This window comes from Polypterus senegalus, chromosome 3, assembly GCF_016835505.1.
Source record: "Polypterus senegalus isolate Bchr_013 chromosome 3, ASM1683550v1, whole genome shotgun sequence".
Lineage (NCBI taxonomy): Eukaryota > Metazoa > Chordata > Cladistia > Polypteriformes > Polypteridae > Polypterus > Polypterus senegalus.
Genome location: NC_053156.1, coordinates 161,646,064 through 161,670,384, shown reverse-complemented (window position 1 = coordinate 161,670,384; position 24,321 = coordinate 161,646,064). Strand labels below are relative to the sequence as shown.

The 24,321-nt window shown below is 36.2% G+C and overlaps 1 protein-coding gene across 2 annotated transcripts in view; it reads left to right on the top strand.

The window, feature by feature from the left end:
* Positions 1-24,321, top strand: part of ipcef1 (interaction protein for cytohesin exchange factors 1) — a 307,632-nt gene that overhangs the window by 92,677 nt on the left and 190,634 nt on the right. For both annotated transcript variants that reach the window (XM_039748169.1, XM_039748168.1), the window contains exons 8-12: positions 6,492-6,560; positions 12,532-12,678; positions 15,470-15,594; positions 15,991-16,187; positions 19,604-19,693. In XM_039748169.1, coding sequence (XP_039604103.1) covers positions 6,492-6,560; positions 12,532-12,678; positions 15,470-15,594; positions 15,991-16,187; positions 19,604-19,693 — 628 coding nt within the window. The remainder of the gene's footprint in view (positions 1-6,491; positions 6,561-12,531; positions 12,679-15,469; positions 15,595-15,990; positions 16,188-19,603; positions 19,694-24,321) is intronic.

Below are 24,321 nucleotides of genomic sequence, written 5' to 3'. Positions count from 1 at the left end.
AGAATCTGTTCTTGACATATGGCATGACATCAGCTTCATGTAGTTCATTGATTTCAATTTTAATGTGTGCTGATGAAATAAGACAAAATTGTGCACGTACAACAATAAAATGGTCTCAATTGTATGTATCAGTGTGTTCTTATGGAAAATAACAATACAGTATATCAGTATATGTGTGTGGGGTGTGTCAAGAAGCTTGAATTAGAATGAAAGATGAGTACGCACATGATTGGCTTTGTATGTTGAATGTGCTCATGATGGTCAGTAGAAAGAAGTATGTATTAACTGCATAAGAAGACAATGACTGGATAAGACCAGATCATGGTGACCCTTGTACTGTCTGCTACTACAGCATATCAACTAAAAATGCATTATATCAAGGTAGGATGGAAGTAGTTTGATGTGTCAACAAGACAAGAGTTTCTGTACAGAAGTGACATTGATGTAGTGTTTGGAGTAGTAACTATACCAAGTGTAATTGTAGAAAGACTACCACTGGAGGAGGGACCTGTGAATCTCTCGGGGGGACCATTGAATTATGTGACAAACAATCACAGTACCTCCATTAATGCTTTCTGCCATCTACAGAGATGTTAGGTCTGCTGATGGGCCAGTGACTTAAGTGGTAATCCATTCAGACTGGTCTTTATGATCTGCGTGCCATTATGTGCTCACTGTCTCCAACTTCACGTGGACTACTGTCTGTCTTTTGCCATTTCGACTTGTGCATAATGATATTATCTTGACAACATTTTCAAATTGCATACCTCAGAAACTATAGTTGCTGTAACGGGATTACAGTTGCCTAGAACAGATGTTTAGGGTTACAGCCTATTCAGACCCTATCCATGGAAACACATTACACATCATATGACCTTTAGTATCATGTTGGGCTGATTTCATTTTCCAGTGGGATGCTACCTGTCCACACATAGCTGCACTCTGTTTATCTTGTAAAGATTTTTGACGTCTTTTTATATTTTTTGCTGCTACTGCCCCAGCATACTAGTGTGTAAAAGAGCACACATGTAACTCTAGACTTAAAAGTATGTTTGCTAACTTGCTGGCCATTTTGAATAAGGCTGACTCTGCAACAGTGTTTCAGGGTGCACTATTATAGATGTTTTTAACAGCTGATATTAGACATTTCAACATAACCACTGATTAAATGGTGTTCTTCTGCCATTTTAATATGTTAATTTTAATTATATTTCTTTTTTATTCATTCATTCATTTTTTTCTATCTTTTCTCAAGTGTGTTTCCTGTCAGTTGCTGTAATATTACAATTTACACTCTGAATCAATAAAGTATCTAATGAGCTGTCTGTCTATATGACTCCATGCCGTACTGCATAAACACTAAGATTGTCAACCAAGAAGATTTTACCCATCACTAAAAACCCCTTGTGTTTTTCAAATGTCATGGGTTTTGTGTGCTAGTTGGCATGTCAGTTGAACTATTCCTTTTGAGTGCAACCATTTTTCCGTCATAGTGTATTAATCTTGCCTAAACAAAAGACTTCTCAAACCTGCCTATATTTCCTTTTTTTGTTTTGTTTTGTTCACATCACAATACACTTTGACTTCCTATGAATAGGTTTTTATTCTATTTGGTATAAAAGATATCTCAATTCCATAGCCACACGTATACTATTACACCAAAAGAAGGGGAATTGACTTCTTTCTTCTCTGAGCAGAAGCGGATTTGAAAATGGTTGTTTCAACTTCCAAGTTCTCTGCTGATGGACCAAGCCATATTCTTTTCATTTTCATATTTTTAATATGCTTTTATAGTCAGTCCTGCAAGTATCAGAAGTCTGGTTTCAGATCTCTGCCTTGAAACTGTCCATATCGAATTTTTGGGACAATTTTAAGTTGCACATGAAGCTAACACAGGTATCTTTGGTACCATGGTGATATACAGAAAACATGAGTCTTTAACAAGTAGGGTGGAAATGAAGTCAAGCACTCCAGGCTGGTTGAATTCATGCATGGGTCTAGCAATGAGACAGGAAAAAATGCAGCAAAAAATCTGCTCCTTGGACTTTTAGGTGTTTTGGTGTAAATGATTGTCCTTAGAGTATGTAACATGTGTCAAAGAGTGCCAAGAACAATTTCTGGTACATTATATCTCAAACATCTTTCAGACTGTCTGACTAGTTCTTTTTTTGTCACAGTAGCTTTCCCATTTTAAATTTCCTTACTGTGTTAAAGAGCATTGAACTGAGAAAATGTAGAACTGAGCCACAGTTTCAGTATATTGTTCTAAAATAAATTCAAACTATATTCAGCTGAATGACTGATACATGAAAGTGAATAAAAGTTTTTTTTAAGCTGCTCCATTTTTAGAAAAAGCTATTGTTTTTTGGGCTGTTTTCATTCCTCTAACCTTTTTGAAAAACAATTAAGGACAACAGTTTATTTTGGAAATAATCTGGAAGTAAAAATGTTAGCACCACATATTTCTACCTTGTTTGCATGTTGAGACCGTTGGCTATTGAATTGCAGATGTCCGTTTGTATTAAACAGCAGGAAGTACACGTCACGACCACTTGCATTTATTCTCTCCAAGCTTTGTTTTTATTTTAGTTAGAGGGAAAGTTACATCATCTCAGTAAATTATAAAGATGCATTGAACAAAATACTGTATACAGTAGTTTAAATATTTACTTCATTTACTAATAATAAACACCTTAAAATTTTAGTACTCAAGTTTAATATGGAGAAAAATGTTTTTGTATGTGGGAAACACCAAGGTGCAATTATTAGCTCTGCTTCCTCACAGCTACAGGGTCCTGGGTAGGCTTAGGCAATATAGCGGTATTATCATTGCAATATTTCCAGCTTTGACACACAATTACTTTGGGATAATGATCAGTAAATATTTACTTGCTCATATATCAACTTTCATATCTAAGCTACATGAACATGCTAACTAGGAATTAGAAATCACTGACCAACTATATGAAGATGGATTATTTGTTTGCACAGAAGAAAACTAATGCAGTTATTTGGTCATTTTTTGGTTTTAAGCCAGACAAAAGGGGGAGCAAATTTAAACAAATGGGCTTTTTTCTGTCGGCATGTGGAAGAGAACCTGGCTGATGGAGATGACGCTACACTTGATGAATGAAAAATTAAAGAAAAACACACATCTGTGTTACAACTTATATAATACAGCAAACGTAACTGCAGCTGTAAAACAGCTGGCCAGGCCTATACTACTTTGACCACAATCTTAATGTTGCTATGACAAACTCTGTAAATGTTTCCAACATTAAAAGTTATACAGACTATGCTCTTGCTGTGTGCTGCAACATCACAAGTATTTTTTTTACATAGCTGGCGAAAGAGAAAAGATCTTTAGATTGCTCAAGCTGAACTTGGGCTGCTGGAAAATTCACTCATGACAGAAGCTATCGATATAAGATATTACCATATTGGTCTGTGAATTTTGCTCTTAAGCCCATTGCTGAGTGGACAAATGTATTATCAGAAGACTATGTACCAGTTTCTTTATTGGTACCTATTAGGTTTGTACCGATATGCAAATTCAATGGAAATTGATGATTGATTACTTAGATCACCAATGGACATTCCTTTAGCCAAGGAGTTGAACCACATGATTAAACATATCGTAAATACATTAGGCACTTTTATCCCAGTTATGTTCAGTTGGGCTGTAAATGTAATACATTTACTTAACAATAGAAAGTTTAAATGCTTCTTTAGCAGAAAAAAACAAATCTAAATACCTTTTCACTGGCAACATATAAATAAACAACCTGACAGTGTCGTTTGTTGTTGGTTTCACCATGGGAGCAAACTGTTTTGTACATTTTACATTTTTACTAATAATGAAGGCTCACGAAAGAGGTTGTCTTAGACATATAAAAAGAAGACAAGTGAGGCAGAGGATGTACAATAATGCTGTGTTTGTGACAACTCTAGCCAGACTGGCAAGATAAAATCCTGCTTGTTTTGTTCAATGAACACTACAGCTGCCCAGTCTCTACAAGCGTAATTTCATGTTTGCAAAAGACTGCCACATCTCAGGCTGCTGAGAAGAAAAAGATGTGAGACTTTCAAAATATATACCAGTTAAAAACCATTTCACAGTCGGAATCATGGTATGTTAACATGTGTACTGGCTGCAACATGTTGTTATCCAGTTTGTTCTGAATAAATAAACGCCGCAGTATGCCAGTATATTTGAGAAGTGTGCTGTGTTCTCCAATAATCTTTGCAGGAAACTTGCATCAGGCTCACACAAGGGAAGCGACTCAGTTTAGAAGTGTGGTGGATGGTACACATGTCCTCCTCCCTGGCCTAAAAAGAATTAGATATGGCTTTGTACAATCAAAAAGAGTGGCAATTAATTTAACTCCATGTTGTAACTTCTTCTTTTCTGTACAGTTGTGCTGATTTGGAGGAGCTGAAGGCTGATGAATGTGGCTTAGCAAGAAAAATAAATGCTTTAAAAAGACACATTGAAGAGAATTCATAAAACAAATGAAATTTATTCACATTAATAACGTGAAACCATTGTGTCCATCTCTCACTACACTGCTTGTATTTTATCAAGAAGCACCAGTAATTAACCACTAGTAAGATGTATCTTTAGCATTTATAGTGCCATAATTTGCTAAAGTACAGTTTGCTGGATGGTGTATATGAAAATGACAATCTCAGTTTGTAGTAGTAATAGCCTTCCTGCTTAGTCAACAGATAAATTTGGTTAAATCGTTTAATTTACCAAGCTCATTTGCTTTGTAGCCATAGTGTTGCCAAATAGGGAGTACTGACTTTTCATAGCCAATTATTTGCCCATCTGCGTTTTTCTATGTTAAATGAGGCATTTTTGCACCTTGTTAAAGTGCATGACAATTAACTGAGAGAACACCCTGTGGCCAAGGAGAAAGTAGCAAGAACTGCAGAAAAGCAATATTGTATTGTTCACTTAAAAGGGTGATTTCCCCATTCCTCTCCTCATACCTCCACCTGATAATATTGTCTGTCGGTGATGATAGAATTGGTTCCTGCCCAATAATGTTGAAATTGGTATATACTCCCTATAGCCCTCAGATGTGCAGTTGGGAAAGTGAATGAATGGCTGTTAATTCTGTAAAATTAGGTTTTGAGAGCTTCATAAGCGCCTGCCATGGTTGGGTGAATCAAGGAACATTATAAATGCACAGGGCACAGTACTGCTTGGCCACAACCCTGCCTGACTGCTGTGTCTGTGTATAGGAGAATGGCAGATCCCGCTACAATAAATAACTGCACTGTTGCTGTTTCAAGCTGAATAAAGCTGGTGGTGTTAGTAGTACTGAGACTCAGCTTCGTGTTTTGGGGTGCAAGACGGGGACTCGCACGTCACAGCACACACACTCACAGTGCTGTAGTAAACAATATATACTCGTATGGATGTTGACTATATAAGTGAGGCACACCGACGGAGAACAGGAGACGATTGCCCACGAGAGAGAGAGAGACACGCAGACACACACACACGTGCGCGCACGAGAAGAACCATCAGCTCAGTTGTGATCACATGACGCTCAGCAGACAAAGCATATCCATACTACTCGTATTGCAAGACCTCGCTCATTTATCAAGTCAAATTTATTAAAAATTTTAGCTCGTCTTGCAAAACACTCGTAAACCAAGTTACTCACAAAGCAAGGTTCCACTATATATACACACACACACACAGTATATGTTTGGCATAATATCCTACAGTGTGGTATTCCTGTCTGTTTTACTATTGTGAATATGTTTGAAATAAGTGCAGTCTGGTATTTCCATACAATGTAAGTTAACAGTACTGCTAGCACCTTTTAATCAGGCTGCCTTTCACATGTTGAATGATGGGGAAAAGTTCTTATATGTACTGTTACTGTTGCTACAAAGTACTCCAGTAATTCATCCATGAATTCTTTCTGGTTTCCCTGAAGTTTAAAACACAAGGGCACAGCTTGAGGGCTTTTTGGTCTGATAAACGTCTAAGCTTCTTTATTCATTTTCAGAAGCAACTAAATAAATAAATCTTGATTTATTTTATTTTTTTTGCAAGTGGTAAAGATAAATTTTAACTCTTGTACACAGTGGCTGGAATTCATTAAGATGTGGGACATGTGCTTTACAGCATATGATTTTGAAAATATCAGCTCATAACTATAATAAAGACTACACTACTAGGGATATCTGGTTAAGAATGCATTTGACTAAACTAATGTGATTAATGACACATCATATCTCAGAAAAACAAATATAGGCAAAAAGTCTGTTCCCAATTTAGATTTCAACTATGAATAACTTGTAGGTCAGAAAGTTGTTACAGTGCAAGCTGTAAAAATGAGCTTGCTATAAACTATGAGGTGGTAGCCAAACCATGCAGTCTTGTTTTTCTTTTTTGCAGCATGCATTTTCACTCTTGAATCTTGAGTAATAAAAATGTATGAGGTAACTTACATAGTTCTGTTTTTCAGTCTCCAGCTGACCGAACGGGAAAGATCCATGCAGGTGATGAGGTGATACAAGTCAACCACCAAACAGTGGTAAGTTTCTGAAGGACAAGGAATTACCCCTTAATTTTCTTTTCTGCCTTTTTTCCCCATGCTATCTTATTCTTTGAATCAATACGTAGACTTGCAGTATATACTATGTAAATAAGCCATTGGGCATGCATTATTTTATGTGTTGATCCCAGCTTGTTGGTTCTAGGTACATCAGTGACATGTGTTGTGCATCGGTCAAAATTTAGGTTCGCAGACTTGCTATAACTCGTGCTTTGTGGTTCTTATTCGTGAATAGGGAACATGACATGAGATGTTTCAAAATCACAAGTAAAAGTAAATACAACCTTGCTGCCACTCGGGACATGTATGTGCAGATATTTAAGTGAGCTTTAGTTTTCCTAGGGCACCACTGTCTGACTATTCTTTGAAATGTTGAGGTTTTGACTTCATTCTCAGTTCTAGGAGCCCTAGTCCTGGTTTCATCTCATATCTTCCTTCAAAGTTTGTTTACATTAGCCACATTAGTTGTTCCTTTGCAAGATACTGTACTTTAAGGGTTAAGCTTCCTTCAGAAGGCCTTCAGCGTGTATATAGTAGGATTTTCCTTGATTGCAATAAACACCCCTTGATTCAAACATTTTTTTTTTCAATTCAACTAAACATCAGGGCATCCTTCCTTTACCCTACATGCTCTTCCTTCTCTTCAAAGAGGAAATGAACTGAGGCTTATCACAGGTAAGGTACAGGAACACTGCAGATCTAGTAATTTCTCTAGTAATATTCATGGAACCCCTTTAAAATGGAATTCATTACCCATAGGGACATTCTTATTCTGTCAAAACAATCTCTTAATCTGCTAACCGGAACTTTTTTATCAGAATTTTATTAGGAAATGAATGCACTTGTCAGCTCAGGCATAACTGATGCATCTCTCTTCAGTGTCTGTGGCATACTGTTGGACTTTTGACCCTTTGCTTACTCTTTAGTGGCATTGTGTCCTTTTCTGCTAGTTTTGTATGATGTGGTATTTTAAAATGCAACCAGAGATTCAAAATTATGGATCAAATTTTCATTTTTAAAATTTATCAAAAATAAAAAAACAAAGTTTATTGAAATAGACAAAAGTTAATGTACTTCGAAATTGCTTAACTGAAGAACACAAACTGCAACCAGATTAATGCTTATTAATTTATCATGTATATTACCTAGTCATTTACTTGAATTGTAGAAAAAACGGAACATTTCTGCAGAATAACACTAGTTGTTTTAATCTTCATAACAAATAAAAAATGAAACAAGCTTTACATTCTCCTAAGGGTGTCTAATAATATGTTTTCCTTATATTGTTTTGTAAACTTGGACATAATTATTAGTAAATTATATAAAGAGAATACACCAGAAGCATATAAAATAAGAGTCCTGGTATCTAAACTATTTATTAATTCCTAAATTTTAGTATTGACAATAAATGTATTAGTGACTTATTTTAGCATTACATTTATTTTAATAATGCCTACATTTATTCCTTTCTTGTGAATTAATATGCTTATATTTAACACCATGTTTCTTTTTACTAGACTTTAAGGATTCTATGTGAAATAATTCATGAAAAAAGTTGATTAGTTTATGTTGTCCACGGGCAGTAGATAGATACATAAAAAGTTTGTTGTTCCTGTATAATTTATGAATAGCTAATCAGATGTGGGGGACAAAGTAGTGGTAGTGGTTATGGAAGGTAAGGAGGTCCTCTTTCAAAACACTTACTCTCTGCTGCTGACCTAAAAGATTACATGTTGACAAGAGCATTGTTTGATCAGATAAGTTGGCATGGGTGTTCCCTTTAAAATTTTGGTAGGAGAAAAAGCATTATGCATGGCAAATATGCGATCAGCACATTTGAGAAGAGACTGGTAAAAGTAGTGAATTCATAGTGGGTGTGATCAGTCAGTTATTTGGCAATTAAAATGACCCCTTATTATTTCACAGACTTTTGTTGTTTTTTTTTTTTTTTACTGTAAGCCTAATAGTTCTATTTGAGCATATATCTGTTCTGTTGCAGATATTTTTAGGTAATTTTGTTAGCACACGGGTATATAATTTTTGCCTAAGTAGGACAAAAGTGTATTCCACCTCATTAGATTATTTTTGAATTCTGTATTCTTTATCTAAAAAAATTATAATACTAGTTTTATTTTTTTTGTATTTGTTATCACTATTTTTAGGTCTAACCCAGTATTTCAAGATGTTAATTACCAGCAGTGTAGTTTAGAAGACAATGTTGACATAATACTTAAAAGCAGTATGCTACTAAAATCCATTTTTATGTAGAGCTGTTAGAGAAGATCACTTAGCTTTCATTTTCCAGTACTTTACACTGTGCACAAAGGTCATCTTAAATATATTTCACTTAAAAGGGAAACTGAGTTCTCATAAAAAGTCACCTATTCATTCATCCATAGGTGCCTTTTTGAACCCACTTCTTTCTTTATGGAGGCAGGCCGTGTCTTATCCTGTGAAGCAGTAGCTAAAGTGCTTGTCTTTTTCATTGATCTGTTACTTATATTTCAGAGGTTTATAGTTGCCAGTTATCCAAACATGTAGGATATATCCATCTGCTCTTTGACCCCAAGCTGGCCTTTAAACAGGTGTGGTGAGTCTATTCCATCTGCTTTAGAGACATGTGGTTGTGGTGGATATAGTTTTAATCCACAGCAGTACAGACACGCGTACACATTTAGGCCCAATTTAAAGACTGTAACAAATCTAATATGCGTGTTTTTGGGATGTTGGAAGAATCCAAAGTATTTGGGGACATGGGGAGAGAATATGCTCATTCAACACAGATTGGGACTGGGCTTAGTGTTGAACTCTGGTTTGATCTTGCTCTTGCTCCACTCTGTTTTTATAGAAAAAACTGTACAGAATCCTAGCAACAGAAAAGAAAAACTGGCTAAAGGTATTTTGTGAGTAATGTCACCTGTTCTTCATCATATTCATTATTCAGCGAACAATGCCTTTTGTAATGTCAAGATGGTTCATGCATTTTACTGCTGGTTTCTAGTACATTGAAGTCTGCAAGTTGTCACTGCTAATTTTTAATATTATGTGACAGGATGCCCAAAAGCAACTTTGATTTGTTTTGGTTAAGAAATATATTTTTTTTATTAAACATGCTTGGCAGGTATGAGTAAGGTAAAAATAAATAGGAGTTATTGCAAGCAAAAACTAATGCCCAAAAATGGTATGGTTTCACAATTGCATTTGCCAGATTCCTGTTTATTTTCATTTTGTTACTTGAAGTGTGCTGCCTGTTATGTTGTAATGGTATCACCACAGTAGTTGTCAATTGCACATGCTAAAGGATTTCTTACAGTATGTGCATGTAGGTGCCAGTGCTGTAGTAATGTTGCAGCAGTGTTCAGAAGGGGTAAATTCACAGAAAAATCTAAACTTGTAAATGTAATCTTTGTTATGTTCTTTACTGGATATTGCAGAGATTTGTTTGCTTATACTGTATGACTCTCTTGTTTATCCATTTACCTCCACATTTTCTTTTTTGCTTCTTCCTTCTATTTTTGTCTTTTAATGTGGTGTTTGACCGTTTTTTTTTTTTGTTTTTTTTTGGCACCATTTAGCTTTTTCCTGGTGAGATTTAGTCAGAGCTCTCCTGGTTCTCACTCATCTACAAGTATTTTCCCTTTTGCTTAAATATACCCTGATGACTCCTAGGACAGAGACCTGAATGTTGTGGGTCTTCCTCATTTTAGTAATTACTTGAAACTAAATAAATTCTTTCTTTAGTGGTCTGGCCCAGCGAAACCCTGTTAAGGATCTCAGACAGCCTGTGGCATTTATCATCACATATTATCTTTGTTTTTAATGTACTGTATGTAATTTGGTTCATTTAATTTGGCGGTAACTGCTGTTTCTTAAATCAATTGTAATATTCTATTGTTTAACATTTCTTTTATAGCAGGGATAAACTGTGTAAATTAAATCCCCCCTCTTCAACAAATGAAATAGTCAAGCTTATTGTCATGTGTATGTAGTACAGTTTGTACTTGCATGTCTCCTCAAAAGAATTCACAAAAATGTAATACCTAAAAATATACATTAGTTATCATGCAACACACACAAACCATATATAGATACATATAGATATACAATAAGTAAATGGAAATATTACATTACTCATGGGGTGACGCAGTGGTAGCGCTGCTGCCTCATAATGAGACCAGGGATAACATCTTGGGTCCCTCCTGCACGGAATTTGCATGTTCTTCCCACGACTGCATGGGTTTCTTCCAGTTTTCCCAGTTTCCCCTACAGTCCAAAGATATGCCGGTTAGATGGATTGGTGATGCTGAATTGGCCAATGTGTGTGGTGTGTGACCCAGTGATGAACTGGCATCCTGTCCAGGGATTGTTCATGCCTTGTGCCTGTTGGATACTAGGATAGGCTCCATCCTGGAACATCCCTGCTTGGGATTAAGTGGGCTGGGAAGATGGTATGGTAATTAAACACTATCTGTTGTGTTACAATATTTGTTCTTATGATTGACTGTTCAGCAACCTTATATTTTATGTGTCGAAAGTGTTCCAAAATCTGCTTGTGCGTGCGCCAATGGACTGTACCATTTGGCAAAAAAGAAGAGTGAGAAAAGCGGCTAACATCTTTAATTATCCAGTTTGCCTTTCTAGGGCAGTGAGTGTAGAACACTGTATGTGTTGAACAGAAGAGAGCTGCATGGTGGTAACATTGTGCTGCCTTCACCACCCTGTGCAGTGCTCTCCAATATTGAGCGGAGAGGATGTTGTATCAGGATGTGAGGCAACCAGTAAGGATAGACTCTGCTGTGCACCTGTAGAAGTTTGTGAAAACAGATGGAGAAATGTGAGCGATTCTCAGGCATCTGAAAACAGTGACACTGGAGGGACTTCTGACAAGAACCAAGATGTGTTCCTCCAGGAAATTTGAAGCTGCTATCCCTCTCAACTGCATCACCTTTGATGATGGCTCTGTCTTCAGTTTTCTAAAGTCTATGACCAGTGGGTTATACTTTTATCAAGCGTGAGATTGTTGTCCTGGCATCACTGAGTCAGCAGGTAGACCTTTTAAATCCTTCTTGTTGATCAGGCCTACTGTATAATGGTGATGATATTAGCAAATTTAATGATTGAGTTGAGCTATGTCTGGCCATATAGTCAGACGAACAAGGAGTGCAGTAGGGGGCTCGGCACACTACCCAGTGGAGTACCTGTATGAAGCGCCAGCGTGGAGGATGTCATGCTGCCAGTCCTTGCATGTGGAGATCTGTTGATTAGGAAGTCTAATATCCAGTTGCAGAGGGAGGCACTTAATCCCAAGTTGAGGAAGTTGGTGGTCAGCTTTCCTTGTACAACAGTTAAATGCTGAGCTGTAGTCTATAAACATGACTCTTGCATAACACTTGTTATTATTTGGTTGTGCCAGGTGTTATGGTTGTAACAATACACAAACAGGATGTGATTATAACTATCTGGAACAATCTGTTTAATGTCTCCCAGCACTAGTCTCTAGGCATAGGTTAAGGTTGTCAACATGTCTCTTGATTTGTTTAGTGTTCATATTCACATTCAAGGTCACTAACATCCAGAGTCTGTTGGCAGTGGTAGCTGCAGGAATGAATATTGTGGAATGCAAGTCTGTCACTGGGCATATTCAGTCTCACTAGGCAAATTTACAGTCAACATTCACCTCAAGTGCAAGTAGCAAGAAGCCACATAGTAACCAAGTGCTTTAAGGTACCAAAAATAAATATGTAATCTAGTATATCAATAGGAATTGTACCACACAGGTACAAATGCGGAAATCAGCTATTCAAATGCAGGAATAAAGATAGATTGGAAATCATAACATATAATACTACCCTAATCATCAGTAACATGGTATAATTGGTCACCAAAAAAGGTTCTGCTGCAGGGCTTATCTTTAATTTGATTGAGAATGTGTCTCTCTGTTTGTAAATAGGTTGGGTGGCAGCTCAAAAACCTTGTTGGAAAGTTGAGGGAAGATCCCAGTGGAGTTGTACTCCTCTTGAAGAAGAGGCCCACGAGCACACCAAACTTTACTCCTGCTCCCTTGAAAAATCTCCGGTGGAAGCCACCTCTTGTGCAGGTAATGTATATTGGATGTGCCATTTCCTGACTTATTTTTTGGGAACCAGTGCCGTGCATTTGGTATTATTCTCCTTCAACATATTGCTAAGATGTGCAGGTTGTGGCAGGTTTTACTATCCACCCAAATCCTGCCTGAAGCATGAAAAAATGTAATAAAACAAGTAAGCATTCTGCTTGTCATAGAAATTCAGCTGTGTTGTGAAAAACAAGTATAGTTTAGCATAATGACCATAAATCTCCCTTGAGTCCTATCTACTCCTGGTGATTTATGTCAGCTTTTTGGAATTCTGCAACAATACTTTTTGAATGATATGGTAGGAAAAATAAAGCCAAATGCATTAAATTAGCATTGACTAATAATGAAAAGCTTTAGAAGGTATATTAAACTTATGAATTTTGCTATGTTATACTGTGTCTCAAGTGCAGTTAATTTTAAAATGATTTGATATTAAGTACAAAATTTAGGTATGTACAACCTGCTAAAACTAAGGCTCATTGGGACCTCCAAATTAAAAGCAAATGTTTTAGGTAAACTTTCTGTGAACCTGAGATGAAATGCGTGAGTCACATTAGGAGTATTGACTTTTTACTTTACAGTGTTGTCTTTGGCTATGTATCTGTGCCAGCATATTATGTAGCTAAGGCCAAAAAATGGTCAAAGACAAACATTGTCAAGTTACTTCATTATTGTCTTTCATGGCACAAGAGAGTGATAAGGTAGTTGGAAATGCAAGAAAGAATTTTACTGTACTCTATACACGTGACAATACTATTACTACTTTTTTCATGGGTCAGGCAAGCATTTCTTGTATGATTCTTTCCCCCGCCGAGTCAAACCTTCTGCCTGCAGTCCCAGTAATTATTTGTCTGCCTCTGGTATAAGACGCCTGTACCTGAACGCAAATCACTTCAGGCACTATGTATCAGAGAATCTCTAAATGTTATTAATTCTGTCAAAAACTCTAGTCTTACTTTAAACCTTGGTCTGTATCTCCAGTAAACATTATTATGTTTAAGAAAATGCCAATTTCCCTGCTCTATGAATGTTGTATGGTCTATGCAAGACTTGACCTGCAATCAAGCCAAAATTAAAAAGTAATTGTAATGAATTTTTTCGTAATTCATTTTGAAATATTTTCATTCTATTCTGAAATAGACTCTTGGCATGAGTTTCCAAAGAGAATCTGACTTTACTTGTCCCCACAGAAAATAACCAATAGCATTCCTACACTTTTCAATTAAAAGTAAAACATGCTACTGTATTTATCTAGCATAACAGAATGGTGCATACAGTATGCACCTGTCTTCAAACTGAAATAGATGCACAATGACAGAACTTAAGCTACAAATTCGAGATTGTTGTACATCCAGAACAAGTGTCAATTAAAGCAAAAGTGAATCGTGCTAAACATTGCTGAGTTTGTCACTGTTTCTCTCCAGAATTCTTCAAATGGTCACTGCAAACTGTGTAATAGTTTGTTAACCATCTTGAGCATAGCCCCTGTTGCACTCCCCAGCATGTACTGCATAATTTGTATTTTGTCTATTTAACTGGTTCTGGGTGCGCAGTAATAAATCCACATTACTTTGAAATTTTGATTTTACCAACTGTACATGCAGGAAAAGTGCTAATAAAAGTTAATTAAAATTCACAAACCCACTTAATTAAGTTCAGGATCATTCAGTTGGACTTATTACAGCAGAACTGTGTGGAAGGCAAGAAACAGTCTATGGACTAAGAGCCTTTTGTGACCCGACATTTGCGCAATAGACATATGCACGCCGACAAAATAGTGCCGATTAAAACGCGCCGTCAAAATCGCCCCGACAAAATAGCGAAAGTTTAATTAAATATGAATTACTAGTTTAAAGCATATATAATAATGTTTATTTTAGAAGTCAATATTATGAGATGCGGCATGCCATCAGCATGGCACGCAGATACTCCTTAAGATCACACCTTGCATATGTAGGAAGAATTGCAGCAAGGGTGTCCCACTCTCTTGGCCTCTCTCGCGATTTTGTCGGCGTGCATTTGTCGAAAACCAGTTAGCGGGTTTGTCAGCACTCATTTGTCAGTCGCGGTTTTGTCGGGGCGCACATGTCTATCGAGCTTTTGTTGGTGAACCGAGCCTTTCCCTCATAAGACCCACTAATGTGGACACACATAGACACTGTCCTTCACATAGGAGCCACTTTGGAATCATGTCTGCATATTTGTGAAGATGCAGGTGGAATACCTGAGGAGTACTTATTCTGATGTGGAGAGAACATGCAGACTTCACATGGACAGTTTAAATGAAAGCGGAAATGAAAGCCCAGGATGTCTGACTCATGATATGGTAGAACTATGCACTGTATCTAAGAACAGAAATTGTTAAGGTTATTGTGACTGTTGATACATAACCTTATTACCTTTGCGGTATAGTTATAGAATGATGATCATCAAGCTATATTTTATTAGCCTGGTGACTGGAAAATATTTATTGTAGAAGCATTTTAAATATTTCAGCGTAAATTACAATTAAACCTGGGCCTCAGCAATGAAATATTTATATCAGTATTTAATGTGAAACATACTGCTTTTCCTTTTCTTGTCCAGCTTCTGTTCCATTTAGATTTTACAGTGTATAATGATTAGAAATATGTTTTTAAATTTGTTTCTTTGGCAGTACAGTTAGTTTTCACACTTTTTCGGGGAGAGGGAGGCATTAAATTTAACTCTGGAAATGGAAATAGATTTTGTGTGTTTTTTTTTAATATGCATCTATTTTCTCTCAAAAAATTAGACAAGCCCTTCTCACACAACAGTTCAGTCTTCAGAAAGCACAAAAGATTCATCAATGAAGAGAGAGAAGCCAGCCATTCTGGACCTGTACATCCCACCACCACCTGCTGTTCCTTATACCCCACGGTATGCAAATTCCCAGGATGGACCAAACAATAAGCTCATTATAGCAAAGCTAGCTATTGTTGGGAATGCATTGGGATGCCTACTTGTTACATATGCTAAACGGTGTGATTGGATCATTTTTAATTGGTTTTGATGATGTTTTTGCTTCACATGTTAATATTTTTTCTTCTAATTAAGAAGCACACTATTAAAATTTTGCATGCAAACTTTTTTTTTTTACTACAGTGTATGCAAGAAAGGTGAATGCAATCTCAGCTGAAAGTTTTCATTTAATTGTTAGAATAATAAGACTTTGTTGTGTCATTTTAATGTCAGATATGCTTGCATGTGTATTGTCTTGTGATATCCTCTTTTACATTCTCATGCCTTCTTGTTGTCTTGTTACTTTCTTTAAAGTGATAGCAAAGAAGGTCCTTCTGTAACAGGAATGTACAAGAGTCCCCTGAGGCAAAAGGGATCAGAGTCCCCCAACTCTTTTTTGGATCACGAGAGCAAACGTCGATTCACTATTGCAGACTACAATCAACTTGGAATGTATCCTGTTGAAGCAAGTGTTTTGCCTGCAAAGATGAGAGAAAAAAAACAGTCCCAGGGTTAGTTTGGAAAAAAAAAATGTATTTCTGATTTCATGTTTCTTTTTCCATTTAAATTTAAAGACCTGCACAAATTTATCTTATATAATTTTTTTTAATTTGTTTGTAATGACATACTTGCACATGCATTATATTAACTCTTAAGTTTTATACTCCATAAATTAAAGATTGTAATGCATTTTTAAATGCCTATGGCAGTCTTCATAATTAGTTGCCAAAAATCAAGTTTCCCTGAAAGTGTAGAGAATGGAACCCATTGATGTAATAGTTAAACACTTGTTTTATATTTAGTGGGACTTCCTTTCAAAACCTATAATGTGCTGAACTTGAATTTCCTCATGATGCTGAATCATTATATCCTTTTAGAATTTTGAAAATATTGATTTCAGTCAGTTAATTAAAATCAGTAGTGGCCCTTAAAGTTAGCAGAAATTACTTTTATCAAGTCACCTGGTTTGTTTATTTGTGTGTAGAAAACAACCTGTGCACCAGATATGGATGATTGCGACTGGATTACGATCTAGAAGATGTCACTGTATTGCTGATCATAGACTAGATCAGTTGTGGAGTTTGAACATTGGTTTAAAAATATGTAGAATAAATGCCAATAAATAAACATTTAGTAGGATGAACTTTGTTAGGGGCCATTGTTCATATATTCTTTTGGATGGTGCTGGTGTATAACTAAAAGAATAAAAGAGGAACCATCATTGCCATTTTTATCATTTCTATGAAGTATCACACAGGATTCTTCATGCTAGTGACCAGTTTGTTATTTAATGAAAAATACTGCTGCCCTAATTCCTCTGTAATTTTTTTTAGATCTTTTCCAATTAAATGCCCAGTTTAAGGTTCAGCAACATCAAAGTACTCCTTTGAATTGATTTTTTGTATTAGGGTTAACGAGTCTTAATTTTATTTGTCTCTTTCATTTGGTGTTTGGAAATTATTTAGGTTTTCTCCAAATTACTTGTTGCGTTTTAGTTTTGTATTAAACAGTAAATTTCATGTTTTTGCAGTCATTAATTACTTTCTCATGTACACGGTATAGAGAAAGTATAGGAATTGTGAAAAAGTTTGACCTCAAGATTTTGATGAATCTGGACGTCTTAGACCCACCTATGCCCAAAAATAATATTTTCAAAATTATGTGTGTAAACACAATATTTCAAAGCTTTCACCTAGACCTGGTTTATATTAAAAATAAGGAATACTATCAAGTTTTGGGCCACTAGGCAATACTTTAACTGAATTTTCAAGTAAACTATGGTTATAATTACAGACAGACGATTCAAATTTTGTATAGATATCTATAATAATAAAAAACAAACATATGAAATTTGAGAAAAATTACTCAACCGGAAGTAGTATTTTATTTAAACAACCATTCACATTTTTTGTATCATGGAAATATAAATGTGTACATGATTTTGAAAACTGTATTCAATATAACACATATTCTTTCAATTACTATTATTAATTTTATTTTAATTTATACATCATCAGTTAAACAATAATGTGTAAAAACATTGAACATGCCATGTAAATATAAAGATGTAATGGGAACAATAAGCTGCTACATCCCCATTGTGTTCCTGGTAATGCATTTCATTTTATGATTTTTTTTTTTTTCCCCACCATCATTATCATAATTAAATGTAGGTTCTTGCATCAAATATTATATAATACAAACACTTTGTTTTTAGGTGACTGTAATTCTTTTTACTTTGCACGTAAATCTAGGTAATGCATATGTAATCATGATAAAATTCCACCACCATTTTTGAACTCCCTAAGTGCGAAAATATCATTTTAATATAAACTTTGATTATATATATATATATATATATAGTAGAGAGAGAGAGAAATGATTGTGTATCAATATTATCAATTAGTTATGATAGGAAACAAACAGATATGATATTTTAGAAATATTGAGCAACTGGAAGTTGTTCTGATGATGATTTTTTGCACAGTCATGACATGCATACGTTCATCTGCTTCATAAACATGTGTCATGTGAGGCAAACAATCATGGCCTATCGTGGGAGTCTTTGGAGCACAAGAAGGAAAGTGAAACAAAAACCTTAGTATTTACCAGATACAGTTATGTCCATTTCATAGGAAAGTTTCCAGTTTCAAACAGCGTTTTTTCGACATTTCAAGAATGTTGATAGCATCTGATTGAAATTAAATTTAGCTCATTTTTATCATGGCTTCTTGGTGCAGTTCTTCCTGTGGGATTTCCATGTTAATGTGTAATGTAAGAGCTGTTAAGCATTGATGTTAAGCAATATTGCCACTGCTGCATTCAATAAACTTATTTACTCTAATGGAAGTTATCTGTTTCGTACTTCCAGCTTCATTTGCCTCTTCCAATTTAATTTCAGAAAAAATAAAAATGTCTCCAGATCACTTTGAAATTTGAGGGATTGTTGCAGCAAAGTTTTCAAACAAAAACATTAGTCCTCAGTAGACATTCTCTTACATTTTCCACATGCACACTGCTAATCTTCAGTTGACCTGAGCCACATTGTATAGGGACAGACTGTAAAATATTCCTCTCTGCTGTGTGAGCTCATCATTGGTGTATTCTAGTTCATATAGGTAAGGTTCAGCAGTGAGACTAAACAATTCCTCATCTTTATATACTGTAATCTGACAGACATACAGATGCAATACCTTAAGAGTTTTATTTGTTCAAATCCTTAGGACAAATTTGTAATTCACTAAAAACCAAGTACAGTCCGAGTGCTTGAATTCCAATCAAACTATGACTGATCATGGAAGGGCTTGTTATTAGTTTCCACACACCAGGGTTGAATGATTGTCATGTTTGTTTGTGGGAATGAAGTGAAATGGACAGCTGGAATTCTTTGAACATTGTGGAGTGTGACTAACAAACTTTTATAAAAATGGCATCCATATGCCCTTTTTCTTATGTGTGTGTTATCATCTTGAGAGAATGACCCGGCAACGTTTGGGGGTTAACTGCAGCTTTAGGCAATGTGCACAGTTAGTTTGACGTAATTCTATTCAGTTTCTGACATGTTTAACAGTCTGTGGAACTATTAGTTAACTGTGGCTTGCATACTAAATGCAGACAGACGTGCCAAACCTCGTGAACCACTAACCAGGACCATGTACTTAACACTGTGCGAATGAGTACAGTTTATCAGTCTTTAATCTCGGTTATAGAATCATTATTTTATATGACATTCCACATAGAGTTCAAGTAAAAGAATCTACAACAGTGAATTAAACAATGGCTAGAGCTAGGAAAAAAATGTATGTAGTACAACAAATGCTTAGAGAAGAGCTGCTGCAAATATATGTATTTCTTAGTGCTATGTATAAACAGAAAAGGAGCAAACAGTGAGACCTCTTCTGAGGATATTTCTTTTGTTGTGATGCAGGAAGACCTCGTCCTCTGTCTATGCCAGTGGAGGGCAGCTGGTTGGGTGCTGTTGATGCATACTCCAGGGCTTGGGCACAAGGCAGAAAAGGTATTGTATCATCTGTAACTAACAGAATTCTCATTGCACAGTTACATTTACTTCTTTGTAATTTGAAATTTTTTAAAATCATTTTAAATTCCGAAAAAATTGTGTTCCAATTTGTATAGCCTGTAGCTTTAGTTAAATTTGCACAGCAAATTTGCACATCTTAAGGCTTTGTAGTTTTAAAATTTTCTTTACTTTTGAATTATGAAAATTTTGCTTTCAACTTTGTATAACATTTATTTAAAGTGTTTACTATTGTTCAACCTTTATATACTGTACATCAATATAATTTAAAGGTGGCAGTGTTATGAAATGAATCTTTGTTCAGACAAGAATATTAGTGACTAGAAAAGGAACTCTTTGCTTTACTTTAATCATCTCTCTAGCTCATTTTTGGATTTTACCAAATTCTTATCTATGGTTAGTAAGAAGATTCATAAAGTGTCTCTCCCAGTAATAAGCAATACATATATGTAGTATAACGACCGGCATGTTTAAATACCAAATGACCCTTACAGTTTTCATGAAAGCATCAAATCTGTCATTTTGTTTAACACATTGGACTCACCAACCTTTACTTGATAGTAACACTTGAGGCTGTAACTGTTCATTAATAATGACTGCAGTTATAAGTAAAGAGTAATTACACTTGTTACATTGGGACCCCATCCTTGTATTTTCCAGCCTTGCACTAATTCTATCTCCTTAAGCCATGCACTCCTTTATTTATGGTTCAGATTCTGATTATGGATTTATGGGTATCAATATCAAGATGGCCTATAGTGTTTTTTTTGTGAGACAGCTTTATTCACAAGATGTTTGGCAGACAAGAAGAGGCTATCAAATTTATAGTAAGTTGTCCCACTGTCTCCTCTGGGTGCTTTTTAAAAATTGTCAAGGTTCCCACTTCATAACTTGGTCATTATACCCCCAGATTCCCATGCCTTTGTTTTAAGAAGTGTTTTAATTTTTAAAAGCAATTTAATTTCCTCCGTTATCTTAAGTACATGGTTCTCTATATCACTGAAGTAATTATGCTCAATGAATATTATCAGTACTTTTGAGAATTTGGAAGACCTGGGACCTCATGTATAAATGGTGCGTATGCACAAAAAATGTTGCATACACCCGTTTCCACACTCCCATTGCGATGTATACAAACTAAACTTGCCGTGAAGCCATGCATATTCCCATGGCAGCTTCCAGAGCCCCCAAATTGTATATGCACATTTCTGCTCGGTTTTACAAACTGATGGCACCCAGAGTGAAAGCAGTGCTACTGTTTCTATGCGGTCTCCCTTTTTTCAAATTCACATAAGATTTACCAAATATATCGAAATCAACTGTATATCATTTATAAATTTAATTCATATGATTGTAGTCATTCTGTAACAATACAATGGTGCACAGAGTGAACAAACTATTCCAAATGCCATAGCTGCTTTAGTGTTAGTAGTCTTATTGTACCATTCAGAGTATTTCAACCCATTGTTTGTGTGTGTGGTATCATAGCTGCACATGATTGGAAAGCTCTACAACAAGTTATGTCAGTAGTGCAGGTGATTATTGGGATACAGCATCTAGCCCTGGAGGACATTTATAGCACATGGTGCCTAAAGAAAGCCACCAGCATCTGCATGGATTCCACTCAGTCATGCCTCAGTCCATTTGAACTTGTTCCTGCCTCGCACTTGATGGTTGCTAGGACTGGTGCAACCCTGGATGGATGGAATAATTAAACATGTATTACGGAGATTTTTCAGTGTTCCAGAAATTTTTTTAAGAATCGGCATTCTAAGCTTATAGCTGGCTTTACATTTATTACAGAGCTCACTGGGTGGCGATTGGTTATGTGGAGAAAAAAAACAGAAGGACAGAATTTGGGCATTGGTTCGCTTGGCAGAAACAGTACTGCTGCATTAAATTACTCCATTCAGGGTCGCACATCTCCCAGCAAGTATCTTGCGGGAGGCAGGAATAATCCCTGGATTGGGGAGGCAAGAATATTCCCTGGATGGGACACTAGCTCATTGCTACTGCTGCACCACCGTGCCCCCACATGTTTCATACATGCTTTAATGCATTTCATCATGAAAATGATATCAAGTATACATCTTACTATTCTAAAATGTTCAGGGAGCTGTAATATCATGAATGTAATATATTCTGTGTGGAGATCAGTGCCTGTGTACCCCTGTTAGCATAAGAGAAAGTCTGTCTAAGAAGCACATAGTGATTAGATAGATAGATACTTTATTAATCCCAAGGGGAAATTCACATACTTCGGTAGCAGCATACTGATGATAAAAAAAAAATATTAAATTAAAGAGTAATAAAAATGCAGGTAAAAACAGACAATAACTTCGTATAATGTTAACGTTTAAACCCCTGGGTGGAATTGAAGAGTAGCATAGTGTGGGGGAGGAACGATCTCCTCAGTCTGTCAGTGGAGCAGAGCAATGACAGCAGTCTGTTGCTGAAGCTGCTCCTCTGTCTGGAGATGATACTGTTCAGTGGATGCAGTGGATTTTCCATTATTGACAGGAGCTTGCTCAGTGCCCTTCGCTCTGCCACGGATGTCAAACTGTCCAGCTCCATGCCTACAATAGAGCCTGCCATCCTCACCAGTTTGTCCAGACGTGAGGCGTCCTTCTTCTTTATGCTGCCTCCCCAGCACGCCACCGCATAGAAGTGGGTGCTCGCCACAACCGTCTGATAGAACATCTGCAGCATTTTATTGCAGATGTTGAAGGACGCCAGCCTTCTAAGGAAGTATAGTCGGCTCTGTCCTCTCTTGCACAGAACATCAGTATTGGCAGTCCAGATTAATGACTGGGTCAGAGAAAACATGCTATTTTAGTTACGATGGGATTTGAGAAACTCTAGTAAATTAAATATTGTTTTTAAGGTGAAGTTTACGACATTCTACTTTAATCACAAAATAAACTACAAGATTAAAGTGGAAATTTCTATCTTTTTTTCTCTTTACTTTGTCCCAAATTTTTTTGTCTTTTCTCTGTGCCTTAATATGCTTCCGTATGATGCTCGTGACAGTGGGCTACGATTTGCATTTTCACCTTGACTTTGACATTTAACCACTTCTCTTTTTATTTTGGGCACTGTGCGACTTTCTGAACTTGAACTTTCGAGTGTCTCCACAATGCTTTATCACTCTGTCACTTTTCTTTTGTTGCTTGTAACACTGCTTAAGCCAACAAATGGTATGTTCTTCCTTTCCTCCACTTCACATTCGCTGAAGTTTTTTTTTTTTTCTGTGCTTTTGCCATTGTCTTTTCACAAAATGTTGAATGTGACAGGCTATTTATATTGATTTGCATAATTCTGGGAGGAGTCAATGTGAGGCAGCAGGCCCCATTACTTTTCACGCTGACTGGGATTTATGGAGCTGAAGTGTGTGGAAGTTGGCTTACCACCAGTTTTGTGCTTCTAAATGTTTTTGTGCGTACACACAATTCCACTTTTGTCCGAATTACATGTTTTAGTGTGAATTCTATGCACAACGTTATGCATGAGGCCCCTGGTGCAGGTTCCACAGAAAGCTATGTTTTTATTCCTTTAGCCTGTCAGATTAGGGTAGGCCCTGAAGTCCCTGGATGCACTTGGTTGCACTGAATTCACTTTAATTTTAAAGACTGGTTCTTACCGCTATTCAGATTGTGAAATTTAAGAGAAAGTGCATAGTATGACTATGAAAAACCTAAGAACTGTTTAATGAAATTAGTAAAAGTAAAACTGTTTAATTCATTGGTTGCAGGAGCACACATAAGCAGCTATGGATGCAAGGCAAAAAGAGCCCTGTAGGGAGGAGCCCATTTAAGACATTCTAGTTTTTAGTGGATTTTAGAATGTTATGTTTTATATTTGTCACACTTCAAGTGCAGACAAGGTATACAAGTCACTAACTCAGCGAAATGCAGTTAGGGATTGAACAGGCACCCTTTACAGAGTAGTGTCTTCAAAATAACAATGGTATAACCATTACTAATTTAACAGTCTAACACAACAGATGGACTACTACTGTCTTTTTTTTTAAATAAATTTGTCTTTTGTTCTGTCTGAAACTAGGAACAAAGTGCACCACAATTAATACTTTATGATTCATGTAGGCTATACATGCTGTCCTTTTTTAAAAAAAAATAAAAATAAATAAAATAATAAGCCATCATCTTAAAAACAAGTGTCAGACTTACCTGTCTGTATCTTCAGTATTATATCAGTTACCTTGATTTTTGTCTAGATCATTTTAGGTCAAATGCTCTTTTAAGCAGTTTTGCTCTATGTGTTATAATAACAGAGTACAGGGATACCAGACTGAAAGGAGAAATTCCTAGTAAATTTTCTTGGGTGCTCAGTGAAGCCATTGTGGAGATCTGAACCTGTCCCTTAACCTTTAAAACAAACACAGCCCCTGGTTAGTTACATTGCCAGCTAAATTTTCATCAAACATCATTTATTGGAGGGACGACCTGGCTGTATTGAACACTTCCTAAAGCACTGCATACTAGGCCATCTCACTTTCTTTTTGGGCTTATATTTATTAACCTGGAGGTGTAACAGGTAGACATTGCTTGCATTAGAGTACTCAAAAGTATAGTCCTGAATCCTTGTTA